Below are 27,672 nucleotides of genomic sequence, written 5' to 3'. Positions count from 1 at the left end.
TCTATTATTAGGCTCCATTAAATGTAAGTACTCAAATTACTAGAACTCTAATCACTAACGCAGCCTGAGTAAATGTGTTTTACTTTCCAATTATTTTTTAATAAAAATAATATTTTAAGAATTAAAGCAGTTGTATAGCGTTCATTTTGTAATAAGCGGAAGTTTGGGGGGGGGGGGTGTTCAAAATAAGGGAGAAGTCGTCCTATTTAAACAAAATCGAAACAGTAAGAATCGGAAGCGTGACTTTGTTTTGGAGAAGCCGTCAGTACAAGCTGAAACGTTTCAAAAGAGGCTTAACCGGCGTAAGAGAGAAGGAGGAAGTCACCTTTGGAAGTTGGGCACAGCACACCGGTTATACCTGTCAGTCAGAGCTGAGCCCGTGCTTTCAAGAACATGGCAACAACTGCTGCTGACGGAAACTTAAAACCATACTTGAGAAAGAATGGAGTGAAACGCGAACATATCGGGAAAATCGGCTATCATAACCACAAGGAGGTATGTCTGTCTGCCTGTCAGCGCAATGTATTTATGAAGATAATTTGTTTTATTTCGTGCGCTCTATGCGTGACTGCCGGCTTTATAGCAGTGGCAAGAATTTTAACACAATATATTGTGTGTTAAAAATAACACAGGAAGTTTGCTTTTATTTTGAGCTCTTCTTCGCTAAACAAGACAAATATGACGTCGGCATGTTTTGTAAGTGTTCACCTACTTTAAAAAAAGTATCACACCACTACGAAAGTTAGGCAACACCCACAACTGCAACAGCATAACTGTGTCGTTACAACTGTAATGTGCCATACGAATTTTATAATGTGCCAGTGCTTAGTTTACAATCGATTTAAACTGTAAAATATCGACAGCAGGATGATGAGTGCTGTTTAGTTCCCCTGCATATAAAAATGGACAATGTAAAGAGCAATAATAATGCAATACCCCGCCCTGAAACCTCTTTTGACTCACATAGATTTTCTTTGTCTTCAGGCATGTGAGCCAAGTGAAGTTAGGCTAGTGTTTGTTTTAAAATGCATTTGTCTGTTGTGTAGGATGCTGGTTGGTGAGTCGCTGGTGAGTGAGATGTAGCTGATTTATCTGAGCCAACTACATGAAGGTTCAAGCAATGTCCATATTATTTAATAGTTGCATAATTGAAAACGTGGACAGTCTTAACTGCCTTACAAGTTAAGTTTGTATAACCCTACATACAAACAATCTATGTCGTAGCATATTTTGCTAAATTGACAGTATACAGTCTACAAGCTATGGCTTAGCATCATTTTTGTGGTTGCTAGTTTTTTGTAGCTATTTCCAGTACTACCTACTGTTTAGTCACTGTCTTAAGGGTTCTTCGCACTCCTGAAAATGTTTCTGTTAAAATGTCGTAAAAGAATTTAAAAAATGTCTTTAGCTTGACATAACCTGCCTGAAGATAAATATCTGTGCTGCGCTTGTGCTGTAGTGGGTTAGCTGTCGGCCATATTGCTTCAACAAGGCCTCCGTGCTGGTTTTACAACGTAAAACAAGACTTTCTGGTTGCCTTGTGCCCTTCAAAAACCCCAATGACACACATGCAACCACTATGCTTGTTCTAGTTTGTTATTAAGAATGCTAGTTTATGCATTTAATGCTTCTAGGCTGGACGACTCTAGGCTATGTTCACACTGCAGGTGAAAGCACGTCAAATCCGATTTTTTTTTGACCCTATGTGACCCACATCCGATCATGGTATGACAGTGTGAATGGCACAAATTTTCAAATCCGATCTGGGTCACTTTCGTATGTGGTACTGAATCCGATACATATCCGATGTTTTAGAAAGCGACTGCTGTTTGAACGGTCATGTCGCCTTAAATCCGTCTTTTACATCACTGACACGAGACAGACGCCAATTATAATGTTATTTACATTATTATGTAAATAACAAAATAACTTAAAGCAAAAATTGGGAAACGTAAAGTCCGAAGTCTTTATATTAAGGGCCATCAGTCAAACAATACTCTTTGCTCTCGGTCTAAACAGAGCGCGTGAGTGACGTCTTCTTTTGCGCATGCGGGCCGCTTTGAGCGTTCACACTAGAGCGCGTTTGCTGTCACATTTTGTTTGTAGTGTGAACAAGCAGACAAAAAATTCGGATTTGATCAAAAAATCGGAATTGACCATTGAGACCTGCAGTGTGAACGTAGCCTAATTCGTTATTATGTACAGCAGGATGTCCAAAAAGCAAGATTACTGTCAGGAACTACAAAGAGAGAGCATATTTCACCTATACTTGTTAGGTGCAGCTGTGTGCAGGCAGGAATAGGACCCAAAGTGCAGACTCCGGAGACAGACGTGAACTCAAAACGGCTTTAATTAAGTACTCAAAATATAACATAACTGAAAAAGGCTCAAAACAAACTTAAACCAGAGAAATGACAGAACACACAGCAAAGTAAACGGTAGATCGCGACACGGACACAGAGAAACACAGGGCTTAAATACACAGAGGGAGCAATCAGGGAATGAGTAACAGGAGGGAAACACAGCTGGGGCAAATCAGGCCTAACGAGACAAGAGGAAGCAAAACCAGACACATTAACATCAGACATGGACTTTCAAAGTAAAACAGGAAACACATAACACAGACTGAACAAAGACACAGACTCATATGCAGGCACTACAAAGGGAACAGAGACGTGGGAACAGGGCAGACACAAACACTGAACACGGGGATATAGGAACTTAAGATACACATAGACGCGAACTAGACAAGGGGATGCAGGTGATAGGGAAGACAGAGCAACTAAAGAAGACAGAGACATAAGCCATAAGACAGAACTCAAAGAAACCAAAAACTAGACAGTATAAATAATATAAACTCAAAAGCCCTGGGTCGACGACCCAGGCATCCTAACAGTACCCTCCCCTTAAGGGCTGGCTTCCAGACAGCCCAAACCAAAACATCAAAAAAAACAAAAACAACCCAACCAGGGTGGGCGGCGGGGGAAACAGGATGGAGGGCTCGAAACAAACCAAACAAGGAGCCAGAAACAACAAAACAAAAAAAATGCAAACACTGGAGCCCGGAAAGTAACAGAACAAAACAGAGAAACAAAGTCCAAAACAACAGCACCAAGGCCCAGGCAAAGTCCAAAAGCAAACAAACAAAAGAGCTCACGAAAGGCGCAGAGGCCCAGGCAATAGTCTCAAAAAAGTTCAGGGGGGCCGGCCCGGAGGCTAACGGCACAACAGTCCAAACCCGGGCAGGTCAGGGGGGCGGCCCGGAGGCTGATGGTCCAAGAGCCCAGAAAACAGGTCAGGAGGCCGGCCGGGCGGGAGGCACCGACGGCGACCGAGCAGGTCAGGAGGCCGGCCGGGCGGGAGGCACCGACGGCGACGTAGTTCAGGGGGCCGTCCATGACGGCAATGACGTCCAGTCATCGGCCGGACAGGACGTGCAGGAACAGACAGCATGGAGACCTCAGGAGCAGACGAAGCTGAACACTCGGAGGCCGCACCAGGCGGAGCTGCAGAGGCTGAGGCCGCACCAGGCGGAGCTGCAGAGGCTGAGGCCGCACCAGGCGGAGCTGCAGAGGCTGAGGCCGCACCAGGCGGAGCTGCAGAGGCGGAGGCCGCACCAGGCGGAGCTGCAGAGGCGGAGGCCGGACCAGGCGGAGCTGCAGAGGCGGAGGCCGGACCAGGCGGAGCTGCAGAGGCGGAGGCCGGACCAGGCGGAGCTGCAGAGGCGGAGGCCGGACCAGGCGGAGCTGCAGAGGCGGGGGCCGGACCAGGCGGAGCTGCAGACGCGGGGGCCGGACCAGGCGGAGCTGCAGACTCGGGGGCCGGACCAGGCGGAGCTGCAGACTCGGGGGCCGGACCAGGCGGAGCTGCAGACTCGGGGGCCGGACCAGGCGGAGCTGCAGACTCGGGGGCCGGACCAGGCGGAGCTGCAGACTCGGAAGCCGGACCAGACGGAACTGCAGACTCGGAAGCCGGACCAGACGGAACTGCAGACTCGGAAGCCGGACCAGGCGGTGGAGCCGGTGGTGGCTGAACAGCCTCGCCAGAACCATCAGCAGACACTGGGACGTGCGGGCTGGGTCCTCCCGGACCCCCAGCTGACGAGGCAAGAGGCTGAACGGGCCCCTCGGATCCTCCAGCAGGAAGAGACGGCTGAAGCGGTTCTTCGGACCCTCCAGCGGAGACAGGTGGCTGAACGGGCCCCTCGGACCCTCCAGCGGAGACAGGTGGCTGAACGGGCCCCTCGGACCCTCCAGCGGAGACAGGTGGCTGAACGGGCCCCTCGGACCCTCCAGCGGAGACAGGTGACTGAGCAAATAGGTGAGCTAATGTCTGAGCTATGGAGAGAAGTCTAATATGTATCGACTGTTGTAAAGATGGTAGTAATGGCGGGTGAGGTGGTGGATGAGCACTAAGCTGAGCTATGTCTTCAGAGCCTACGGAAAACTGCTGGACGGGCTCACCCGAGCCCCCAGCGAGGACAGAAACCGGTGCAGTGGCCTGCTGGGCAGTAGCCGCTCCCACCCGCGGAATAGACACGGGCGCAGAGACTAGCGGAGCCTCAGCTGGCCTGGAAACTGGAGCAGGGACAAACTGGGCCCTAGCCCCCCTCACCTGAGGAACTGATACAGGTGCAGGAGATGGCTGGACCACAGTTGCCCTGGGCAAAGGAACACCGGAAGGCAAAGGAGCAGGCTCACTGAAAACTGGCTCATGTGAAGTTTGGAAAGTGTAGTCCTTTTGACTCACCACCGGAGGTTGCTCAAACGTGTCCATATGACGGCGACGTGAGCGCCGTTTCCTTCTGGCAGAGGTAGCTGGCGGCGTGAGCAACTGAGCCTCCGGTGCACAGAATGGTGACGCTGCGGCCGGAGCGTGAGTGCCTGAAGCCACGCGGAGGACTCCCAACTGAAACGGCCGCATCTTGCGTGCTAGCGGAACAGGTGGAGACTTCTGGCAACTCCGGGGACCGCCGAGAGCCAGCCGAGTGCCATGGAAAATGCGCCCGACGTCAGGGGTGAGCCATGGCTTCCAGCGGAGTTCCTCCTCCAGCTGGGCAAAGGCTGCTCGGCGTCGCTCCTGGAGTTCAAAGTCTGCTGGGTCCATGTTCTGGTCGCGATCTTCTGTTAGGTGCAGCTGTGTGCAGGCAGGAATAGGACCCAAAGTGCAGACTCCGGAGACAGACGTGAACTCAAAACGGCTTTAATTAAGTACTCAAAATATAACATAACTGAAAAAGGCTCAAAACAAACTTAAACCAGAGAAATGACAGAACACACAGCAAAGTAAACGGTAGATCACGACACGGACACAGAGAAACACAGGGCTTAAATACACAGAGGGAGCAATCAGGGAATGAGTAACAGGAGGGAAACACAGCTGGGGCAAATCAGGCCTAACGAGACAAGAGGAAGCAAAACCAGACACATTAACATCAGACATGGACTTTCAAAGTAAAACAGGAAACACATAACACAGACTGAACAAAGACACAGACTCATATGCAGGCACTACAAAGGGAACAGAGACGTGGGAACAGGGCAGACACAAACACTGAACACGGGGATATAGGAACTTAAGATACACATAGACGCGAACTAGACAAGGGGATGCAGGTGATAGGGAAGACAGAGCAACTAAAGAAGACAGAGACATAAGCCATAAGACAGAACTCAAAGAAACCAAAAACTAGACAGTATAAATAATATAAACTCAAAAGCCCTGGGTCGACGACCCAGGCATCCTAACAATACTGGCTTCTCTTTGTTGGCTTCCTGTTAAATCCAGAATCCTTCTCATTACGTACATACATCTTGATTAATCACGTGCCATCTTATCTTAATGACCTTATAGTGTCAACCCAACAGAGCACTTAGTTCTCAGACTGCAGGTTTATTTGTGGTTCCTAGAGTATTTATTTAAAAGTAGAATGGGAGGAGCAGCCTTTAGATTTCAGGCCCCTCTTCTGTGGAACCCGAGACAGGAGACAGATGACAGATGACATCTCTACTTTTAAGATTAGGCTTAAAACTTTCCTTTTTGGTAAAGCTTATAGAGCTGGATCAGTTGAACCTGACTTCCCATGTAGTTACACTGCAATAGGTCTAGGATGATGGAGGATTCTCATCATGCACTGATGTGCACAGTGTTTCTTTTTCATTCACCTTTTATACCCATGTATGCATTTATTATTATTATTCTCTGGCTCTCTTCCACAGCGTGTCTTTTTCCTGTCTTCTTCCCCTCACCCTCAACTCCCCTGACCAGTTGGGGATGCGGGACAACTGGTGTTGTGAATTGGCACTATATAACTAAAATTGAATTGAATTAAATACAAACACAAAGTGAAGGAGAAGTAATCCTTCTTCTTCCAGCTGCTCCCTTCAGGGGTCTCATCAGGCCTCAGCCCTCCTCCTTCACTACATCTATAAACCTCCTTTGTGGTCTTCCTCCTTTCCTCCTGCCTGCAGCTCCATATTCAATGTGGAGCTGCCAATTCCATATTATTTGTCCAGTGTTTCTACTGTCTCTAATCTGCACAAGTCCAAACCATCTCAACCTTGCCTCTCATGTCCAAACTGCTCAGCCTGAGCTGCCTCCCCGATATACTCACTTCTAATATTGTCCATTGAAAATCAATGAAAATCCTAACATCTTCAACACTGCCACCTCCAGCTCGGTGTCCTGTCTTTTTGTTAATGCCACCATCTCCAAACCATACATCACAGGAGTTTTCACTACTATCTTGTAAACCTTTCCTTTAACTCATGCTGTTGTCTTCCTGCACAAAGGCAGCACGAGTACTTCAATATGCACATATCTCACTAATATGCAAATATATGTAATGAGGCATAATCAAATTTTCTACTGAATACCTCTGGTATGACGTATGTATGGCATTGCTTTCTTCTTTCACGATTTTGCTGACAAACATGTCCACAGAGTAAAGCAGCATTAAATTGGTAAACAGTACTTAGACCAAAGTTATTAAACCAAAATGTATAAACTGAATATTATCTATTTAAAATGTATTCTTCATAACAAAACATTTACAATATTTATCCTTGTGATTCCAGTTTTAGGCATAGAGTCGACGGTCAGTTGCCAGAACTCTTTTTGTGAAGTAAAAACCTATTACATGTAGTATATAATATTATAACAATAGTTACAGTATTATAACAAATTATAACAAATTCAACATTTCCAGAAAAATGTATTTTTGTCCAGTTATCATTTCTGTGGATGATCTTGTAGGGTTTTTTTTTTTGTAATAATAGGCCTAGTCTACATGTTACTGAAGACTAGGCCACAGTCTCTCTATTTTTCAGGTTAATTGGCACGTTAACTACAAACCCTTTATTTGAACTCAAAGTGTGTGTCTGTGTTCTTGTGTAGAATGTAAGACAGCTTATGTGGGCTTTTTGTTGTACAGAAAAATGGCCAGGGGACCGACGTTGCCTCCAGATGCCACAAGCATGAGGCTTTTGAGCAGGCTCCCATGTATGTTGCCGTGCTAACATACCTGGGCTTTGGCATTGTCACCCTGTTTGGCTACCTCAGAGACTTCCTCAGAGCTGTGGGTTTGGAGAAGTGCAACATTGCCCAGGAAAGAGAGAAACAGAAGGTAGGTTACACCATTCAGCATAGTACAAACAGGCATATTGTTGGGTCTCACACAAAATGCAGACACAAATACCCATGCAGACAGTTGGAGTAGAGTAACATGCATGTGGTGTCAGTACGTTTTGTTTTCCTCTAATTATGTCAATTTTTTCCTTAAGCTCTCCCTCTGTTTTCATCCTCTGTGTTCCTCTACACTATAACGTTGCCATGAGTGAGGCAGGACACCGCAGAGAATATCTGTTGAAGATCTAATTAAATCTCAGAGGATTCAAGCGCCTTCTTTGTTACTGTGCTTCAGATTTTAGATAAGGCCTTGGCATTGCCATAGTAGCCTTTGTGTTGCCACAGATTTGATTTTCCAAATCCAGAAATTAGAGTTAGGATTTTTGTTGTTGTCAGATTTCTTTTTGTCTAGGCCTTATTAAAAAGGTAAAAGCCTTTAAGAAAAATCTGAAGCAGTACCCTGTCATTATTTCTGTGACTATTTCTTTAGTCAGAAACCTAAAAAGAAATAACCAGTGAGTTCTGCCCTGTTTTTGGACAGGAGTCACTTTATGATATGGCATATGGACACACCGTAAAGACTAAGTCTCACGTAATCTTGAAAATACTCAAACATTGGATATTGGATCAATGAAGATTTCTTGGACTAGAATGAAAACATAAAAACACAAAAATGCTAGATCTAGTACCCGTTATTAAATGAATCCTGCTTATGCTTTTCCTCCTTAGGATTTTGTCCCACTTTATCAAGATTTTGAGAACTTTTACACTCGAAACCTGTACATGAGGGTACGAGACAACTGGAACCGCCCCATATGCAGCCTACCAGGACCTGTCTTTGACCTGATGGAAAGGGTATCTGATGACTACAACTGGACATTCAGGTACTGCAATCGATTGATCTATGATAGACATACTGTAAATAGCATAAACAGTATCATGGAGGAGGTGAGTCATTACGATCACTCACAGATAAGGTGAAAAACATTGTGTCCTGTTCAAAGCACATGTCGAGGTCTGAGATACATGGACAGGTGTGAAGAACTGAGTTAGTTTAGTAAGGGCCAAATTGTTATGGCCAGTCGACTGGGTTGGAGCACCTCCAAAACGACAAGGCTTGTGAGCTGACACCCACTGGGTTTTGGGTAATTTGCTGGAAAAAATCTGAAAGGATGTGGTGCATCCTAGCTCCAGATACCACAGGGCATCCGCCAAGGTCTCGTAGAGTCCATAGCTCAGTGGGGTGGACCTTTTTTGGGCAGCACACAAAAGACTAATAGCATGCTGGCTTAAAGTGTTTTGGCTTGTCAGTGTATACCGCTCACCTTAAAAATGCTTAAAACTCGCCAGACAGTCTTTTTGCACAAAATCATCTCTCTTCTGAGAGTAAAGAGTGGACATCCCAGATTTAACTAGCTTGGTAACCTCTATAAGCTGTTTGCAAAGGTGGAAACATGGTTATTTGTCATCAGTAAAGATATGCCACTCCAAAGAATCTGGGTCATAGTTGATATTCCTCTTTGCTACAGAACAGGGTTGGAGAAATATAGTATGGAAAAGAGTATGAAGGGAGCCACAGGGTAGAAATATGACATTATGAGTGTGACGTAAACGTGGATTACATATTTAAACATGTTTAATGTGACTGGAAAAAGTAGAGACGTGGTACTGTGGTGCATAGTTTTGATTGGTTTCGTAGCGGTATAAAGGGGTACGTGAAGTTTGAGAAGAAGTAGGTCAGATGACAAAAAGGAAAAATTCTTTTTAGATAGTTTTAGATTCAGATTACCTCTGATAGGGATGCGCACTCTTGAACTCGTGTGATGTTTACCTGAACTTGCTTTAGTGCCTGAAATGATTACAACAGTTCCCAGTGTACACACACAATCCTACATTTTATAGTGAAGCATAATCTCTTAATTAACACTAAAATGTTCTATGTACAATACATAACTACTACTGCTTGTGGATCCAGTCAGTGCCACTGTTGTCTTCAAAACATGTTTTATAATTCTATTTCCCATTAGCAGACCCCTATCAATAGAAGAAGTGGAGTTTTTGATTAGCAAATAACATATTTAATTGAATATGCTATTTAAAAATTTGATATGTAATGAATTCACTGGGCATGTGTATGAATCAGGGAAAAACAGACAAACTAATTGAGTCCTGATGTTTGTGTAATTGCAGGTTTACCGGGAAGACAATACACAATGTTATCAATATGGGCTCGTACAACTACCTTGGCTTTGCTGAGAACAATGCTGATTTCCTGAAAACTGTGGCAGACAAATTGTGCCAGTATGGGGTTGGGGTTTGCAGCACAAGACAGGAAATAGGTGAGTTTGTGGTTAAGATTCTGTTGTAAAGATAAAAAAAAAAACTATTGCCACTTTGCTTTGTGTCACTTCTCTCTGTGAGCTGGTTTGTGCCTCTATTTAAAAAAGTTATCTGTCAGGCCTTGTTGACGCTGAATGGTCAGAGTATCAAACTGAAAATGAAACTTTTCACCGTCATTTTTTAGGTTTCCTGCATACGGCGTGCACATTTAAATATCTGCCAGTGGCTTCAGTGTTGTATGAATTATTCACCTTTTGATAAATTATATAGCATTTGGGCATACGTTGAGATCATTATATATCGGTCCAAACTGAGAAGCTGGGGGGCTACAGTCTTGTGGAACCTAACATTATAAAGCACTCTTGACATTAAAAACCTATATGTACATGCATGCAAAGGAACTGTTATAACAGCAAGGATCAGAAAGTAAATGGGATCTGTGGCTTCTGATGAAAGTCCTTTGAACTTCATTCTGGATTTGATGGTATTTAAGTGTCTATGTGGATGTAACATTCTAGAATTGCAATGGTGCGGCGAGGAAATCGAATGATTGGCCATCAATTGGGTGTTTCTTCACCAAAGCCCCGCTGATACACTTTACAGAGCTTGAGGAACAGGCGAGGCAGAAAAGTGTTTCTCTCTCTCACAAAGCAAACCTCTCAGCGAGGTTTGCGTTGTGACACTTCAGAGACCAATGTGCTATTTCTGCAGAGAGCAGGCTAGCAGTAGGTTAGCTGACATGCAAGTTCAGATCAAGCGGAGTCACTGAGCGTTGCAGGATACCAGCTATTTGACAAGAGGAGAGAAAATCAGAGGAACTTAAGGACATGTGATTGTTAGTTATGCGTATGTTTGGCAGAGCAAGTATGACTACAAGCTGAAGCCCCCCCCCACACACACACACACACACATGGATGGTGTGGAGTGTGCACATGCACACTTCACACCATCTATTATTCATCTATGTGATTTATTTATATGTTTATTTCCCTTTCAAAATTCAACTGTTTTAGCCTGGGTTTCTAATGCGTGTTTTAGCTGGCTCACCGGGAAGCTTAAGAAATAACAAGCATTCTTCCCATGAGACATTATTGTGCATAAATTATTAAAGATCCCAGCGTCTCTGTTGCACTAGTGATGCACACACAGCAGTTTTTACTGTTGACATGTGGAAAATCTTCAAAGTCAAATTGTCAGCATTGCTTTTGACTGAATTGTCAGCAATTTAGAAAAAATACAAAAAATGTAATTAAAAAAACATTTAGACATGTAATTCTTTTTTTTCTATTTCACTCTTGTCAGTCATTGACATCATTAATTTAATTTCATCTCATCTCGCCTCTCACCTTTTCCAATATTAAATCATCTTAGAAAATGCAGTTAAACACTTAGGTCAACTTCCAGTTCTGAACATCTAAATAAAAATGACTCACAATATGGTTCGAGCCCACACAGGGAGTGTTTTTCTTTTTTTATTATCAATAAGGCATTTTGAACTACACACAAAGTGCACTGAAAGCACACCCTGTGAATAAACACCCATGTCAAACATTCATAGAGTTACCTTAATGGGTAGCTTATTGGCACCGCTTTTCCTGTAATCATTAATAGATAATAATGTCAAACATTCAGATGCATAAAAATATACTGGGTACAGCTATCAAACACAAGGTAGTAAAATTCTGGTATTAGTATACTAGTGCAATAGGGCTGTTGTGCCTTTTTATATATTAAAACATGCTACACTAACTTTATAATGGTTCGCTGACTCAAGGTTTGTGTCAGAAATGATTAACCTTTGTATTCTGTCTCTTTTCTTGTCCTTAAAAATTCCTCGGTCATATAGTTCCCAATAAAAGGAACAGATTTAACTATGAGAACTATCAGATTTGCATGCACAGTCTTCACTGTGGCTGCCCTTCTCATCAACCAGCCTTGATAGCACAAAGGTGACCATGGTAACTCAGAGGAACAGTGACCAATTTTTAAAAGGTGTGTAGGTTTTATTTTAAGCAAAGTGATCAGGCTCCGTCCTGACTGTCTTATCTGTGGAGTATCGGGACCTAGAGTGGCCTTCTGAGGTTAACATATCAATAAGAAGGCATGGCACGCTTAAAAAGCCACAGCTCAGTAAAATGTTCTATTAAGAGAGCAAATGTCAATGCAGCCTGATTTAAAAAAAAAAAAAAAGAAGAAGAAGACGCTGCACATGCCGGCAGGGCCTGTGAGCCTGAGTGGTCGAGGAAATGTATGAATCGATTTTGGCGTAAGACCTTATGGAAAGCAGTGAATGGGAATCGCCATAAAGACAGAACTGCTTCTCTGCGTTATGTTTTTTTTATACACATAACTCAATAACCATTTCTCCAGTCCTTCCTGAACCATCCAGGCTGTTTGAAGCTCGCTCTCTGTGGTTACTGACTGTTATTGATTAGTGTCCCACGTGTGTGCAATTAATGCCCCGTTTTTTAAATGTTAATGCAGTAGTGATATATTGTATTATATAAGCACTCATTAGAAATTTGCTTTACAAAGTAGCTTTAATTCAGTGTGCAATACCTGGTAACTACAATGTAGTATTACAGTAAACACAGATGCACTGAAATGTTGTAATGTTTTTGTGCCGTACAGAATACAACATCGTCCCTGCAGAGATAAAATACAGTGTACGTGCACCTTTTATTGCCCACTTCTCCCCCCATAGCTCACAATTATAACAGCAATTCTTCTGTTTATCAGATAAGCACAAGGGCAGGTACCTGAAAATCCCACTTTATTGTACAAAATTGAAAAAATGCCACATCAGGTGACAGATTGCAATCTGATCAATTTTCCAAATGAATTCTGGTCTCCACCTGTCACATAGGGTTATCACCACCTGAGCTGGCTCAGTCCTAAAATGTACAACAGAACCATTTCAGTCCTCGCTAGACCTCCCTTAATATTACCTGGGATGAAATACGGCAGTTGAACTAAATTACAAATTTACCCCATCTTGGATCTTTATAAATCTCCTCAGATCCCCAGACAGCAAGAGCCGCTGATGCTGATCCAGGCGTTTGCTTCTGGGTCTCTTACTTTTTTATCAGGAGACATTCATCTCTGACAAACCTTGTGATTGGGTGACAAAGACCGGCAAAGCCTAGAGACTAAAGGATTACCAGATGTGCCAACAGGTACAGTGATGTTGTCGGGGTGAGTCATCTTTTTCTGATTTCTATCATATAGGCAACCTGAGCATCCATGAAGAGCTAGAACAACTTGTGGCCAATTTCCTTGGAGTCGAGTCCGCTATGACTTATGGGATGGGTTTCGCCACCAACTCAATGAATATTCCAGCACTTGTGGGCAGGGTATGTGAGATTTTATACACTCAGCATTATACAGAAAATCTTTGCAAGTGTAATTTTCACAATGCAGCAGATATCAGTCTGGATTTTTTCTCTTCTGTGGTATTGTCTCAATTAATGAACAGTCAAATAAACTTAACTGCAAATAGTCTGACCCACAGCTGCTAATTAAAATCATAATTACACAAAACAGTAGCCAGAAGGATGAGGATCTGGGCATGCATAGCTGCTTTCAGTCAGATATACAAGGAAGGGCAGTTTTTGTTAAGAGCACTCCTCAAGGGTGGGATTACCCATCCTCTGGCCTCTCAGTGCACCAGAGTGGCTGATGCAGAGGCCTGTGGGTTACCAGGGGCAACACACAGCATGAATATCTGTGATTGGACTGGACAGGAGGAAGAGGAGGTTGACTGTTTAAGTGATGAGAACAGGGTCGTTTATGCAGCTCAAGAGGTGTAGCAGCCCCTTAGGCTGCAGCCCCCCGCAGTAACCCTGCAGAGGCTGGAGGTCAACCCTCACTGCCAGCTCTATCCTACAGGGACAGGCTGTGCCAGGACAGGCCTTGCTGTGCAGGCAGACCAACATTAGAGTGACAGCTGCTGGTAGACCAGGGACCAGGCTGGCTGGACCCGAGGCCAAACCGAGCAGATCTGTCACTGAGACAGTGTCAACATAGCCTCTACAAGACTCATTCAGACTAATGAAGTCAAATGCTTAGAGCTTGTGCCGTATATATATGCTAATGCACCAGAGAGGTTTTCAGTGGAACAACTGAATTAATTTGCATACTGATTTTTTTTAAGGAACATGGAGTACTGTGCTGTCGGTTATGAAAATTGCAATGCGTCTGTGGGTCAGAACTTCAGACATCAAAGAAGTAAAAAACTGCTAACATGCAGTACATACAACTTATTTTGCACAGAGAACCAGACCTGATTATGACTGAGGCCTGGATTAAGGGGCAGGTGAAGAGGTGTGAACTACCTTTATTTAGCCACACATTCTTCAGTTAGAAAGAAAAGATCAACAGATCAAGTTTTACCTTTTTATCTGTAATGAAAAATTTATGTCATATACCCCATTTAATGTGTTTGCAGAGGCATTTTGAGCATTAGATTAGAAATTTTTGATTCAGCATTGCAGTAGCAAAACAATTGACTATTACCCCGAAAGCACAAAGCATACCTTGTGAAATTTAAATAAAGTCTTTTCTCTTTGCTGTTCTCCAGGGTTGTTTGATACTAAGCGATGAGCTCAATCACACTTCTCTCATCTTGGGAGCCAGACTGTCAGGAGCAACCATCCGAGTGTTCAAACACAACAGTGAGTCCAATCACCTAGTACATAAATAGTCCATGCATCATAGTACAAAACAACACCTTTTTTTATTATTATTATTCTTACGTTTAACCACCACGCCTTCTGTGCCTTTTTGTCATCAAACTGACTCTTGAGAAAGTTTCAGTTACTGTTTGCAGCCACTTCTGCTCACAGTATCGGGTGTTTTCTTCACCTAATTGTATACTGGTGCTGCTGTGAGAAGCAGGTTCCTGTTCTTTTGTGTGGTACAGGATTTACCTTAGGAAAGACCTACATTCTGTGTTTAATGCAATAGGTTTGGTTTGAAATCATGCTTATGTTTTATTCAGCAGCAGCAGCAGCAGCCGTGAAGCAATAGTGAAGTTGGTTGGGGGGGTTGAGGGTTTTTTTTAAACAAAACATCATCTTTACTTAAACTTTTTGTTCTCTGGTATATTGTCAAGAGGAAAAATATCAAGCGTGGACAGTACAACATCCATTGCTCGCATTAGATACATCCCTGTCCTTTCAGCAGACAGCACAAATGAGCCAGTCCTCTGGCAGCAAATTTTTCCTGACAGGTACAAGCAGAGTCAGTTATGGGTCCTCAAAGCAGATCCCAGAGGCCTGTCTAAAGGCAAAGAGCCCTCAGGCACCTGAGCTGCTGACCCCTCCTTGCCACTAATCCTCCTGCGCTAGGCACTCAGAAACTCTTTTATTTCTAATATTTGCATAGAGGGTTATGCCACAACAAAAGATTTATGAACAACTCCAATGCTTGTATTTTTTTGTAGTGATACTTATTGGTGCAAGCACTCTCTAAAATCTCTCAAGGATTATTTTTAGCAGAGATGGAACTCACACTATGGAGCAGATAAACTGGTTTGTCCAGCAGATTTGTTATACATGTGTGTGAGAATTACCACGTTGTTTAGTTATAATGCACAGACAGTAGTCCTGCTCTTTCGAATAATCAAATGTATTTATGTTTTATTTATTAAACCAGTAGCGTGGTGTGTACCCCGAAGGTGAGAGCACAGATAAGATATCGTGGAATCATTTTATGGATCGAAGCTGAAGATAACCATCCTCAGTCATACAGTATCTCATATCACGCTGCGGCTTATCTTATATCAGTGTTTCACTGTGAAATAATCTTTTGCTCACTCTTGACTGTGCAGACAGAAAGCCACAGTGAATTCCTTTTTTTCATTTCTGCTTTCCTCAGCCGAGACATTGTTCTGCTAAGCCTCGGGAAGGAATTTTAGCAGCGGAGCATCTGTTGCCTCTTAAGTGAACCTGTTTTTGTTTTGAAGTAGGAGCATCAATCATCTATGACAGTTTATTAGCCACGACAGCTTTCCTCACTCCTCAGCAGGAAATGGTTGGATTGCAGTCATACTTTGAATAACACACTTTCATAACAACTGGAGCTGTTTAATACTGCCATCTGCTGGTATGCACTAAAGGATCATTAGTATTGCCATAACTGAGTTTTAGTCACCGGGAAATGTTTTTGCCATGTAAATTTTTTGTAACAAAAACAATGCAGATATGCAGATCGCACAGGCTTAGCCACATTTTTAACCTAGTTAGATATCTCAGGTGTTTGTAAGCGTCACAGTGCAAGGGTATTTCCAGTGTGTTGTTTGTGAAAGGTGTCTTTGGCAAATAAAGTAGTGTCTTGTGAAATCCGTGAACTATCTGCCCCAGTGGAAATGATTTCTTCCCACTCTCGGGTTTGCGTTGATGTTCGGTGTTCCGCACAAGCTATAGCACTGGAGTTTTATCCTGTATGCTGTGTCATAACACATATCCAAACTAGGATTGCCGGCATACTTTTTTTTATTGTTAGGGTCTGTCTTCTTTTGCTGTGTCTCTTCCTCTTATTCTCCCTTATGTGATGTTTTGTGTGCACCTATGTCAGACATGCAGAGTCTGGAGAAGATGCTAAAAGAAGCAGTTTGCTCAGGACAGCCTCGGACCCACAGGCCCTGGAAAAAGATTCTCATCGTGGTGGAAGGCATCTACAGGTCAGCCATCATTACACCCCACACACATTATAACATAGCTACTTTCACAGACACATGTCTTGGGTCTCTTGTATCAGTCTTTCTAACTATGAGCTTCCGGGTGGTCTATCGGAGGGTTTTGCACAGCCCGATTTGAGTAGAAATTTAAATTTATAACCTGAGGTGATCCTGTGCTTAGCCGTCCCTGTTATGGTCTCTTTTTCAATCGCTTCCTTTTCTGCGCTCTTGAATAATAGATTGTCTGTGTGTATGCAAGCGTATGGCAGTGCATGGGTGTGTGTGTGCATGTGCATGTGGTCGGGTACCATTTGATTACTGTAGAAAGGAGAAAGGTATTGTCTGCCTCTCCTGCCAGTGAGCTATCCTGAGTCTTAGTGACCCTCTCCATCTGCTCATTAGCTCCAAATCAAGGCCAAATGGAGCCATAGAGATTGACTTGGCTACACCCCCAGCTCCAACTGTTTATCATGGCCATTTTCTGTTCTCCTTTCTTCCCTCTTTTTGCTCTCAGCTGCACTTGCATTTTAGTCCTCCTAAAGTAAAATATGATGCTGTGAAAATTACTTGTTTTATGTCAATTTTTTTTCATCAAAAAAAGAAGAAAGCCTTAAACGTGGCCATCAGCTGGTCTTAATATAATGTAATTAGTCCCACAACAATCCTGGTACTTTGAAAGACAACCTAATTGCACATCCTCAGACTGTCTTTGTCAGACAGTAATGTCTAAGACATGAGAATGAAATGGCGCCTTTCAGCAAAGCACAGAAAGAACTAATGCTCCGTCTATCACCTCCCAGCAACATCAAAAGGCTTGGATAAAGAGTACGCATACTTTAGCTATAGCCCGAGTCTGCCTTTGATGTCCACATCGGTCCTGGTGAAACCCTGTCTTATGTCATTTGGGCTGCAGACGTTCTCAGCCATAGCAACCAGAGCAGGTCTGGGATTGCTCCATTCCCCAGCCGTATAATCACTCATGCTGTCTATTTGTAGCCTTAAAAGGTTTGCATCTGAGGGGAGGAAGAAATGGAAGAAAGGTGGGAGTAAAGTGAAAGAGGCCAGCAGGAAAGATTCTTGGAAGACTGTGGCGTGTCAGATTATATAATATGCATTTGTAGAAGCAGAGATGCTCTGCTGTGGATATGGTTAGTTCAGGGTCAGACTCTTTCCTTTTAAAGTTAATCACTTTAAGAGTTTGGTTTGTAATTTCTTAAAAGTGTGTGTCCATGTTGATCCCTTTTTACACGTATGCTTTGTGTGTGTGTGCGATTCTCTGCCAATAGCATGGAGGGTTCAGTGGTGCTACTGCCTGAAGTCATCGCTCTGAAGAAGAAATATAAAGCGTACCTGTACCTGGATGAAGCCCACAGCATCGGAGCAGTGGGCCAAACAGGGAGGGGTGTGACCGAGCTGTTTAATGTGAACCCGGCTGATGTGGACGTGATGATGGGGACTTTTACAAAGAGCTTCGGGGCGTCTGGAGGCTATATCGCAGGGAAAAAGGTTACTGCAAGTTTACTCTCATTTGATCAGTGCTTCTCAGTATTCGTGTATTTATGTTACATACAAGGGACCAAGTAAGCAGTCATGGTCCTCAGTGCTCCTTCCCAATGCATATAAGCTTTCCAGGACACTCCAGACTTGACACTTTTCTGACCTTTTTAGGGGTACTGGACAGATAAGACTCTATCGTCAACACGGCAGTGATGTTGTTACATTTATCAGCCTCCCCGGCTTTCTCAAAAGAATACGATCCATCATCGCTGTTTTCATTTCCCTCCACATCGCCAGTTCATGGCAATCTTGTGTAAGGGAAGAACTGCCGCAGACCTGTTGCTTTACAGAAGAATTAAAAATGGAAAGAACACTCCTTGGACAAAATAGGGTCGTGACAGAATGTTTTAAGAAAATAAGCTGATTGGATTAATCGCACTGAAACAATCCCAACAGCCTTGGGTGAATTAGCATCACAGAAAATCAAATTAATGAGCCAGCTTTTTAAATCCTGACATGGTTTAAATAACCTGACAAGCATTGTGTAACACAATTAACCCTTCTGGCTCCGGAGCAGGTTTAAACATCACACAAGAGTATTTTCAAATATTTAGATTTTGAAATGTAAATTTTTATGATGCATGTTATATTCTGCGCCACGGCTGTTTATTAAAAATGTATGGAAGTCAATTATACGCACTCCCTCTCGCTTAGCCCTCACATGTCCCACAAATGTTCCCCAGGCTGCGTCTCTGGGCACTTTTTTTTTCCTTTTCTTTTTTTTACTCCATTAAATAGTACACTTTGGTACATAACCACACCAGTTTTGTGGCAGTTGATTAGAAAGCAACAACAGAAACGACCATGTTGTTTGAATTAGGTATTCAGAGAGGGACCCTTCCTTCTTTCCCCTTCAGTTTCCCCCAGCCCTGCTCTGCCATAATAAGAAGGTAAAGCTGGCAGAGGGCCAGCCCCTTCTTGTGGCAGGCATCAGAACTGCGCTCCAGATTTAACAGGATGACTTTTAACAAGCATGATAATGTTTGAAGTATGAACACTCTTCCTGGTGTGACAGCTGGCTGCAGTAAAGTCCTAAAGGAAAAAAGGCAGGAAAAGAGAGAGAACCTTTAGATTTGACGTATTTGTTGTTGTGGTGAAATACCCCAAGTCCTACATTAACTGGATTTGGGTTGACCAACAAAAGACTGTGCAGATGTGCTCTGGAAAACAGTCATGTTATAGCTATTTTATGAGGGTACCAAAAATAAATACCCCAATAAATACACCCAGAGTTATTTCTATGTCACTGCAAACTTATATTTAGGAGTCTTTATTCATTAGGCCATCTCTGAAAATGTGGATGAGATTGAAATTAGGTTATTAAATAAATCTGTTGAAGTTCAAGTGGGCTTGCTGTTCTGGAAGCGCCTCTACTCCAGGGCTTTGTGAACACGTATTCCCACATCGGTGCTGTGGCCACCGTGCGGCTGAGGAAACCCTCTGAGCTGTCAGTCTGTGCCCCAAGCATGAGATGAATTTTGGACGTGTCCTCTTAAACGGTTTATCTTGGTTGCACCGTAATCCTGCAGGACCACAAAGCTGTGAAAATCTCCCGCCTTAAACGAAAACAGATGTCAGGTTGTTTCAGGGTTCTTATCCTACATTCAAGCACTTCCCCTGAAATCCTTTCCCCCTCGTGCGCTTGAGGAAGCCGCAGCCACCGCCCAGCAGGGACAGATGGTGGTGAGTGGAAGCGGTGGCCAGACAGCATCTCCGGCTTACGTGTCATCACCCCGCAACCCCGGCTTGCCACCGAGCAGCAGCCCGTCACAGCTCCCCAACCTCAGGCCGCTTACACACATACGCTCTAGGGACCCGTGACCAAATCGGTTTCCTGAAATCCTCCTCTTCTCTTGTCAGCCACTAGCAGAATTAATCTCCTGCTGACATTTAGGAATAATGAGCACGACAGACCTCATTCTGGCTCATTTTGACTTTGGTTCTTTCTCATATTCATGTGTTGGCTTCCCCCACCCCAGAGTGGAGAGCAGGAAAGGATCCAGGACTATTTTACAGTCAGTGCCAAGACAGTCACAGTGACAGAGAAACGATTTGAAGTATTTTAATTGCTTCTCAGGTGTTGATTATACATGAGCTCTCCCTAGTGGTGTTTGAATATACTGCAGGGTCACACAAGAGGTTCAGAACTGTTGCTTTGTTTTCTGTGAATAGTTGTGCAGTTGTGCTTTTTCAGCGTTTGACTCTGTATCCAATGTTGCAGGAACTGGTGGACTACCTGCGGACACATTCTCACAGTGCAGTATACGCCACGGCCATGTCCCCTCCTGCCACTGAGCAGATAATACGTGCAATGAAGTGCATCATGGGAAAAGATGGAAGCACAGAGGGTAAGTATAGCAGCCGTCACACGTTCTTTGCATGTCTGGTTTAAAAAAATTTCTACACCTTCATATAATTTTTATGGAAACAACAGCAAACGGAATCCAGAGGACACCACCGATGTTAACATTAGCAGTGAGACCTGCAGGGAAATGCAAACAGCTGGTCAGAAAATGTGGAAGCAATTACAGGGGTCTGCAGCGGTAAGGAGCAGGGAGACGTGCAGTCCCTGAGCACACGTGACCCTATCGTGGAGGAAATCATTTTCATGTGTGTGTTGTAGAGAACGCTGCTGCTCTGAAAAGTTGCTGCTCTAATGGCATCAGACACGAGGGCAGGGGAAGCGGTCGTTACCAGACCAGACGCGATACCACCGGGGCAATTCTCTCTGAGTTATTGTAGCTGTACTCCTGGTAATGGAAGGAGTGCTAACGGGAGTAGCATTAGTGCATCTAGTGCCTAGTAAGTAATGACAGATTACACATTAGAGTTATACCAAATTTACAGTATTTACAGCATGCGCCATGAGGCAAAGCTAGGCAGCCGTGACAAACAAAATGAAACGCTTCTGTCATCACTTCAAGGACTAGACCCTGCTGCGTTGCGGTCGAGGTAGATGCTGCAGTTTCTTGCTGAGATGAGTAACTTTTTCATCTGACTCTGAAGCAGACATGCTTTGTATCTGACGTAGTCCAGTGAAATATCTGTTGTGGAAAAAAATTGCCTTGACCTGTCTTATAGATGAGAGGGAAGGCAGTTTTTCTAAACATCAGTCCCAGTGTCCATAGAAAAAAAAAGAAACAACAACTTTAAAATCTCACTGTGACAAGAAACCTAACAGAGCCCTTGAATATCTGTGTCATAAGTCTTTATTCCTCTTCCTCCAAGTCCTCCTCTGTCTTCTTCATCTTTTCTCTTTGATGTTGAATTTCACACAAGTCCGACAGACAGCAACGTCCACACGTTCTCGCCTGCTCGTACGATTCCTGTGTCTGGCAGCAGGTTTTTGACCTTCGTGCCCTCTATCTTAGCAGAGAGAAACAATTTACAAAATGGGGCCTGGGCTTTTTTGGCAGATGTCCGAATGTTATGCCCCCCCCCCTTTCTCTCCCTCTCTCTCCTTCTCCCTCTTCTGAGATAAGGGGATTTAAAGTGCTCTCTTACGTCCCTTTGAAAGAACTGCCAATCTGTTCCCAGGTAATCAGAGGGAAACAGAGCTGTGTTCCAAGGCCGGCCATGCCAAACTGCAGCAGCTACAGAGCAAGCGGGCTCCCCAGTGATTCGCATTGTTCGGGAACACAGAGGGTCAGCAGAACAAGCCGCCTTTGCTGCCTGTGATTTATCTTCTAGTGCAGTGAATTTATAGGAAATGCGTGTGATGCTTAAGCATTATTCGTGTTCACTATATGTCACGGCTACATTCACGTGGCAGCCCACAGTCACTAATTCCACGCAAAATCAATCATATCCAATTTGTGAGACCCCCACTCTGGCAACATGCAAGCGCATATACCATGCTGTCAGGCGGACAAAACTGAACCATCTGCTGCTGCAGCTGAGCTGTAATCATGAACAACTTCATAGAGGAGGCTGGAATGGCCCAGATGGAGGTGCAGGACTCAGAATGAGATGGCACTGCACAGGACTCACAGTACATTAGCTACTACTGACAGTTAATGTCCTTCCCTACAGGGCGCAGTACAAATATAGAGGGGAAATTCAGTGAAAAAAGGTGCTTTACTCATGTACATCTGCTGGTGTCCTTGTTTTAATTGGAGGATTGAGACGGATTCGCCAACTGGCAGAGAACACCAAATACTTCAGATCCAGACTGAAGGAGATGGGCTTCATCATCTACGGCAATAACGACTCACCTGTGGTTCCAGTGCTGCTCTACATGCCAGCCAAAGTGGTGTAAGCACACAGAAACACTCATGAAAACACTTTTACAGAGCCAGATGATCAGGATGTTCCTTGTTCTTAGCTTCAGTATAGCATCACATGCGTCTTCTGATCAGCTGTGTCTCCAGAGTTTCCATCAATCATTTGTGCAGTGTTATGATGTCTTTAACCTCTTAAGAGGCAACATCGGGTACTGATTTGGTATAACCCTAGACTCCCACTCAGGTATGTAATCAAGTGTCCTTGATTATATGACAGTCAACATTAATATCTGCACAAATACAAATTCTGCTCAGTTATTGCCTTAATCAGATGGCATCATCATATAGCCTGTGATTTTAGATCGCTCTGCTATCGTGAGTATCAGTGTTTATTGTAATAAAGTTGAAATTTCACAGGTCCCCAAACCTTGTTTCAAAAAAAATAAATGATTTTTTTTCCAGAGCCATAATATTTATTCCTATAACAACACTGAAGTCCGTTTATTAGCATTGAACATATTTCTGTAGATACTCATCACCATGTTTATATAAAATATACCGGGTCAGATTCATCAAACCACTTTCAGAACTCGTTTGAAGGTTTTAACCTCTTCAAACTGTCCACGGTAAAGTGCGCCAGAGCAGGTTGGCTTTGTTAAAATGAACAGACTTGCTCTGAGGTCGTCAAAACAATTACTGCACCCTTTTTAATTTATGGTACTTTGCAGAAATTATCACAAGCCTCGCAAACCACACGTCCCGATTGCATATTTAAACATTTGGAAAGGCTAGAAGGAACAGCGTTCCTATGGATTTTACATTTGATGAGGCATAGCACCAAAACATTTCCCATCGTAATGTGACTTGCATGCTCATTTCGGTGAACTCAGAACTCGTAAATATGAGTTACACTGCCGTGTTATGTAGGTGCTGTAACAAATATAATGTGACAACATTATAACTGACTGCATTCAGTCGGAAAAGGAGGACTCAAAAAAAGAAGAAGTAGAAGTAGAAAAAAAGCCCTCCTGTTGCTAAAGTCATTTGTGTGTTTCGTGTTTAACCCGTTTCTCTTTTTTTATGCTGATCAGGGCTTTTGCGCGAGAAATGCTGGCGAGAAAAATCGGCGTAGTTGTGGTCGGCTTTCCAGCAACGCCGATCACAGAGGCCCGAGCTCGCTTCTGTGTATCTGCTGCACACACCCGGGATATGCTGAACCAGGTACAAACACACACGAGCGTTTCCCACTTTGATACTTTGGATATATATGAAACATACATGCTCTGAGACTTTCCATTGTCCTCAGGTGCTCGATTGTATGAATGAGGTGGGAGATCTTCTCTGCCTGAAGTTCTCGCGGCGGAAATATTCCCCTCAGCCCGACCTGTGCGATGAGACAGACTTCGAGCTGGACAGCTGATATGATCTTTGACCCTTTGACTTCACAGTGTCTAAACTGAGCAATCATAAGCACACAGTGAATTCATCAGACAGCAGGAGAAGAGCCAAATATTTGGTAGCTGTTTGGGTTTTTTTTTTGTTTTTTATGTGTGTTAAATCATAATGTTGGACTGTGTATTCGTTCTTTTTTAAAAGACAAATGTTTTGAACTCTTGAAATGCCGTTTCTTTATGAATATATGTATATGTGAAATGAATGCACGAGCATCTTTTGGATTGGTGTAAATCTCAAGATTCTTGAGTTATTTATTCGTGGAAGAAAATCATATGTTGTTTTGTTCATTTTCGATGTTAACCTCCTCTGCACTGACATCTGAGGGCATTTTTAAAGATTAAAAGAGGGCTCACTTTTTTGCAGATTTTTTCTAATTACTTATGTCTATATTTAGACGTTGACGGGTTTTTATGGAAGCACTTTTTTGCTTCTCTTAAATTAATATTTGAAGTTTTTTAGAGATGCCAATGGCAGTAATAGTTAGATAGTAATACACAATCCTATTTACTTATACTTTAAGAAACTGACAAATCTCCAAACTGCTGTTTCAGTAAATTTTGAGGATTTTTATACCCATTGTTCCCAAATGCTGTGCACGAATGCCTTCCAAATAATAAATTCACCTTCCAGATGGCATGTTTTCTTTTGTTTTTTTCCAAAGAGTCTTCCCTTTGTAACTTATATCCTGATGCATGAATGTTTACACTACTTGTGGCTGAACAGATCAAGCAAAAGGAAGATTTTGTGTTCCACGGTGAACTGTTTTTATAAAAACGTCCCCAGTGAAACACCACTTTCATCTCCACAGTAAATGATAGCCTTTCTGTAAATAATAGATCATGCAGCAATTACTTCTTTGACATGCAGTTAAATCTCAACAGCCCGCGTGCAGAATAAAAAAGGTGTTATGGCTTGTTTTGTGGCGAGACTGCTCTTATTCACCACGTCTTAACAGCTTAATTGTTGATGTTTTAAAGACCTGCTGTTCCCTTTCACGCACAACACTGCGTTACAGTCGTGAAGGTAAGCATGCCGAGCATGCGGCACCTGAGCCAACAGAAACCTTACCCAGCAATTAGCTCTGAACTCTAAATTCTCGTGGTATGTGGTAATCATTTGATTAACACAGGAAGGATTATAGATAGATGATGAATGTGTGTTCACAGTGTGTCGGATTTGGTCTTGTCTGCACTTGTTTTTCCTCGGGATGTTTCTATGTTTGTGTTTGCCTCGCCATAAACAGCATAGTGATAACATTTTACAAGAGGAGATTAAAAAAAGCAATATGCAGTTCTTGGGAAACACAATGAAGTACAAACATAGATAAAAGTTTCCAAAAAAAAACCAGCTAACTCTTGAAATCTGTTCTCTGTACTTGATCGCTTTGTGCTGTAAGTGAATATCTCACATCTGGCTCCTATAGCCAGCAACAATGGAAAACAGTTTCTTTAATCCGCAAATCTGTGATGTCATACCAATGTGCTGTTTCATAAAGATCTGGAGGAGATGGGGAAAGGTGGCCTCACCCCAGCGGGGTGCTCTAACGTCTAACGGATGCCTATTATTCATTTTTGTTTGCATTCACCTTAACTCTAAACGTGAGCAGTGTTAAAAATTCAGCGTGGGTTTGCAGCAGGAGGGAGACGTGTGGAGATAGAAGCTGAAAAGCTTGAATTCATCCTCTGCCCTAACGCGGTGCGTCACAGACATGGAGTCTTCAAATACTAAGCTCCAGTGTTATTATGCAGAAAGGCAAACTCTAACGTGCCGAGACTTACCAGCAATATTTTTGCATAGCTGCACAGCTGGAGAAAGGTTTGCTCCAAAAATCTGATATTTGACGATGACTTTTGAGCTTACAATTAAGCTGGGAGAGGACAGCCTATCTGTGGCTTTTTTTCCACCTTTTTGTTGCATTATTCATTATGCAACACTAACATGTTAAGAAACTGAATGACAGTGACTGCTGCAGGATACATTTCAATGGACTCATGGCCCTAAAACATGAAAAAAGAAAAGTTCTACTTTACTTGAAGCAGATTGCATAATTTATTTTATTTATTTATTTATTTTTGTAAAATCCCACAGCTATGAGCAACAAAACTGTCATTTTTAGTTAAATGTGTCCTAATCTTTAAAAGACTGTTTAGATAAAAAAGCAATCATGCTGGCAATCGACCTACTTTTAAAGCTACAGCTGTCACTGACATATGGACTTTAAAAAAAAAAATCTACTCCAAAAAATGTCAAGTTCAAACAGGCTCCCGAGGCAAACTGACAAGAGTTCAGTAATACACACTGACTGCCAGGCAAGGTGGGGAGCGCGAGTCTTTCCGAGCTTCTTTCCAGTCACTTGTAACTGCCTTCAGCTTCAGCAAAAGTGGCAAATGGTCTGCGCTGGCATTCAAAACATCTGTGCAGCCAGACTACTGGTGGCAAGGCCCCAGAGACCTGCCTGCCTGCCTGCACCAGCCTCTTTTGAACTGCAGATCCAAATACACTGCACTTATTGGAATGGCATGTAGCTGCTATTCTGAAGAGGGATCCTCTGCTACGCCTTTGATGTCCACCACTGTGTCCAAAGCAGGCAAGCCATTCTTACCGCTCTCTGTTTTCCATTTAGACAGAGATTTTTCTATTCTAAAAAAGAGAGCGAGAGATCTGAAGTGAAACAGGACAGAACTTGCACGCTTTGGACAGCTATGCTTCTCCTGGGCTAAGAAAGACTGAAGCCTGGAGTAGAGCTGGGCTGGAAACTACTGATTTAAGGGAAAATAATGAAAAAGGTCAAGGTTGGGGCAATAATGCAGAAGACAGCTGAAAGCATTTATTGTGTGTTTTAAACCCAACTCAGCCTCATCAGATATTCATGGGGTTCTATACATGATGTCAGGGGTACTCTATTAAATATTTAAGTTGTTGAACTCTTCAAGCACCTGCTCTTTATTTCCTAACGTTGGTCATTAGATTTCTTTGGAATGACCATGATGCGTTCTGGTGCAAACGGGCATCAGGAGACTCTGCAGCTACACCAGTAGAGGTAAACTCAGGGCTTCAGTTCACCAGACCTGTGGATTTTTCTCACTCATCGCTATCCTACACCAAGATCCCAGATTACGCATGCACAGAAATAAAGCGTCTTTCTCTTGCGGGTTGAATTGTGCCACGAAAACCAATGTCAGGATGATTCTTATTTTAGCTGTTACGACGCTTACAAATCATTTATGACCGTTAGGTAATAGGATCTTGTTAGTCGTCGTCAGGTGATAGATGACACGGAAAGCGTGGTCTTTTCCGGGCCAAGTGGATCAAGCAGAGCTGTCACCCACGTTAAAGCAGCGAGCGGCCCTGCTTGGTGCATAATTTGACACAGCGGCCTGTCCTTTGAAGCGGACAATAAATAGTCTCACAACAGCTAATCACATTATGTACCATTTGTCCTGCTTAAGTGAGATGTTACAACACCTTCTCCACAATCTGAGACGTGGCTGCTGCTGCTGTTGCTGCACACACGCCAACATGTGCAGACCTCCTGCAGAGCCGCTTTGGGTGTCTACCTCTGCGCTGCGAGGCGCTTGCGTATACCACTGAGCCTCCCAGGACCACCGTGGATACTTAAAGTCTCCATTGTCCAAACATAGTGGGGGGTTTTCCTGCTTGTCTGATTTGATAAGAAATTATCTCATATTAATTAATCTCACATATCAAACATGCTCCTTTAAGAAAATGTAACTTATAAAATTTACTTCTGTTTTAAATATTTTGATCAGGTGACCAGAGCGCACTTTTGGA

The 27,672-nt window shown here is 43.2% G+C and overlaps 1 protein-coding gene across 1 annotated transcript; it reads left to right on the top strand.

Annotated features, from left to right (window-relative positions):
- Positions 1-226: 226 nt before the first annotated feature.
- Positions 227-24,793, top strand: sptlc3 (serine palmitoyltransferase, long chain base subunit 3). The gene is made up of 12 exons (XM_040034341.1): positions 227-495; positions 7,433-7,624; positions 8,356-8,510; positions 9,817-9,965; positions 13,195-13,319; positions 14,546-14,639; positions 16,543-16,648; positions 17,932-18,151; positions 20,424-20,550; positions 22,321-22,456; positions 23,517-23,646; positions 23,732-24,793. The coding sequence occupies exons 1-12, from the start codon at positions 394-396 to the stop codon at positions 23,843-23,845; spliced, it is 1,650 nt and encodes a 549-aa protein (XP_039890275.1). The 5' UTR covers positions 227-393; the 3' UTR covers positions 23,846-24,793.
- The last annotated feature ends 2,879 nt before the right edge of the window (positions 24,794-27,672 follow it).

Source organism: Simochromis diagramma, unplaced genomic scaffold (genome assembly GCF_900408965.1).
Source record: "Simochromis diagramma unplaced genomic scaffold, fSimDia1.1 OVJJ01000481.1, whole genome shotgun sequence".
Classification (NCBI taxonomy): domain Eukaryota; kingdom Metazoa; phylum Chordata; class Actinopteri; order Cichliformes; family Cichlidae; genus Simochromis; species Simochromis diagramma.
This window is presented reverse-complemented; position numbering and strand designations above follow the sequence as displayed.

What these genes read in the sequence shown, in the direction of transcription:
- sptlc3 (XM_040034341.1), top strand. Translation starts at nt 394, where the DNA reads ATGGCAACAACTGCTGCTGACGGAAACTTAAAACCATACTTGAGAAAG. An exon ending in GACTACAACTGGACATTCAG is followed by an intron (nt 8,511 to 9,816) that starts GTACTGCAATCG and finishes GTGTAATTGCAG; the next exon opens with GTTTACCGGGAAGACAATAC. An exon ending in TTCCAGCACTTGTGGGCAGG is followed by an intron (nt 13,320 to 14,545) that starts GTATGTGAGATT and finishes GCTGTTCTCCAG; the next exon opens with GGTTGTTTGATACTAAGCGA.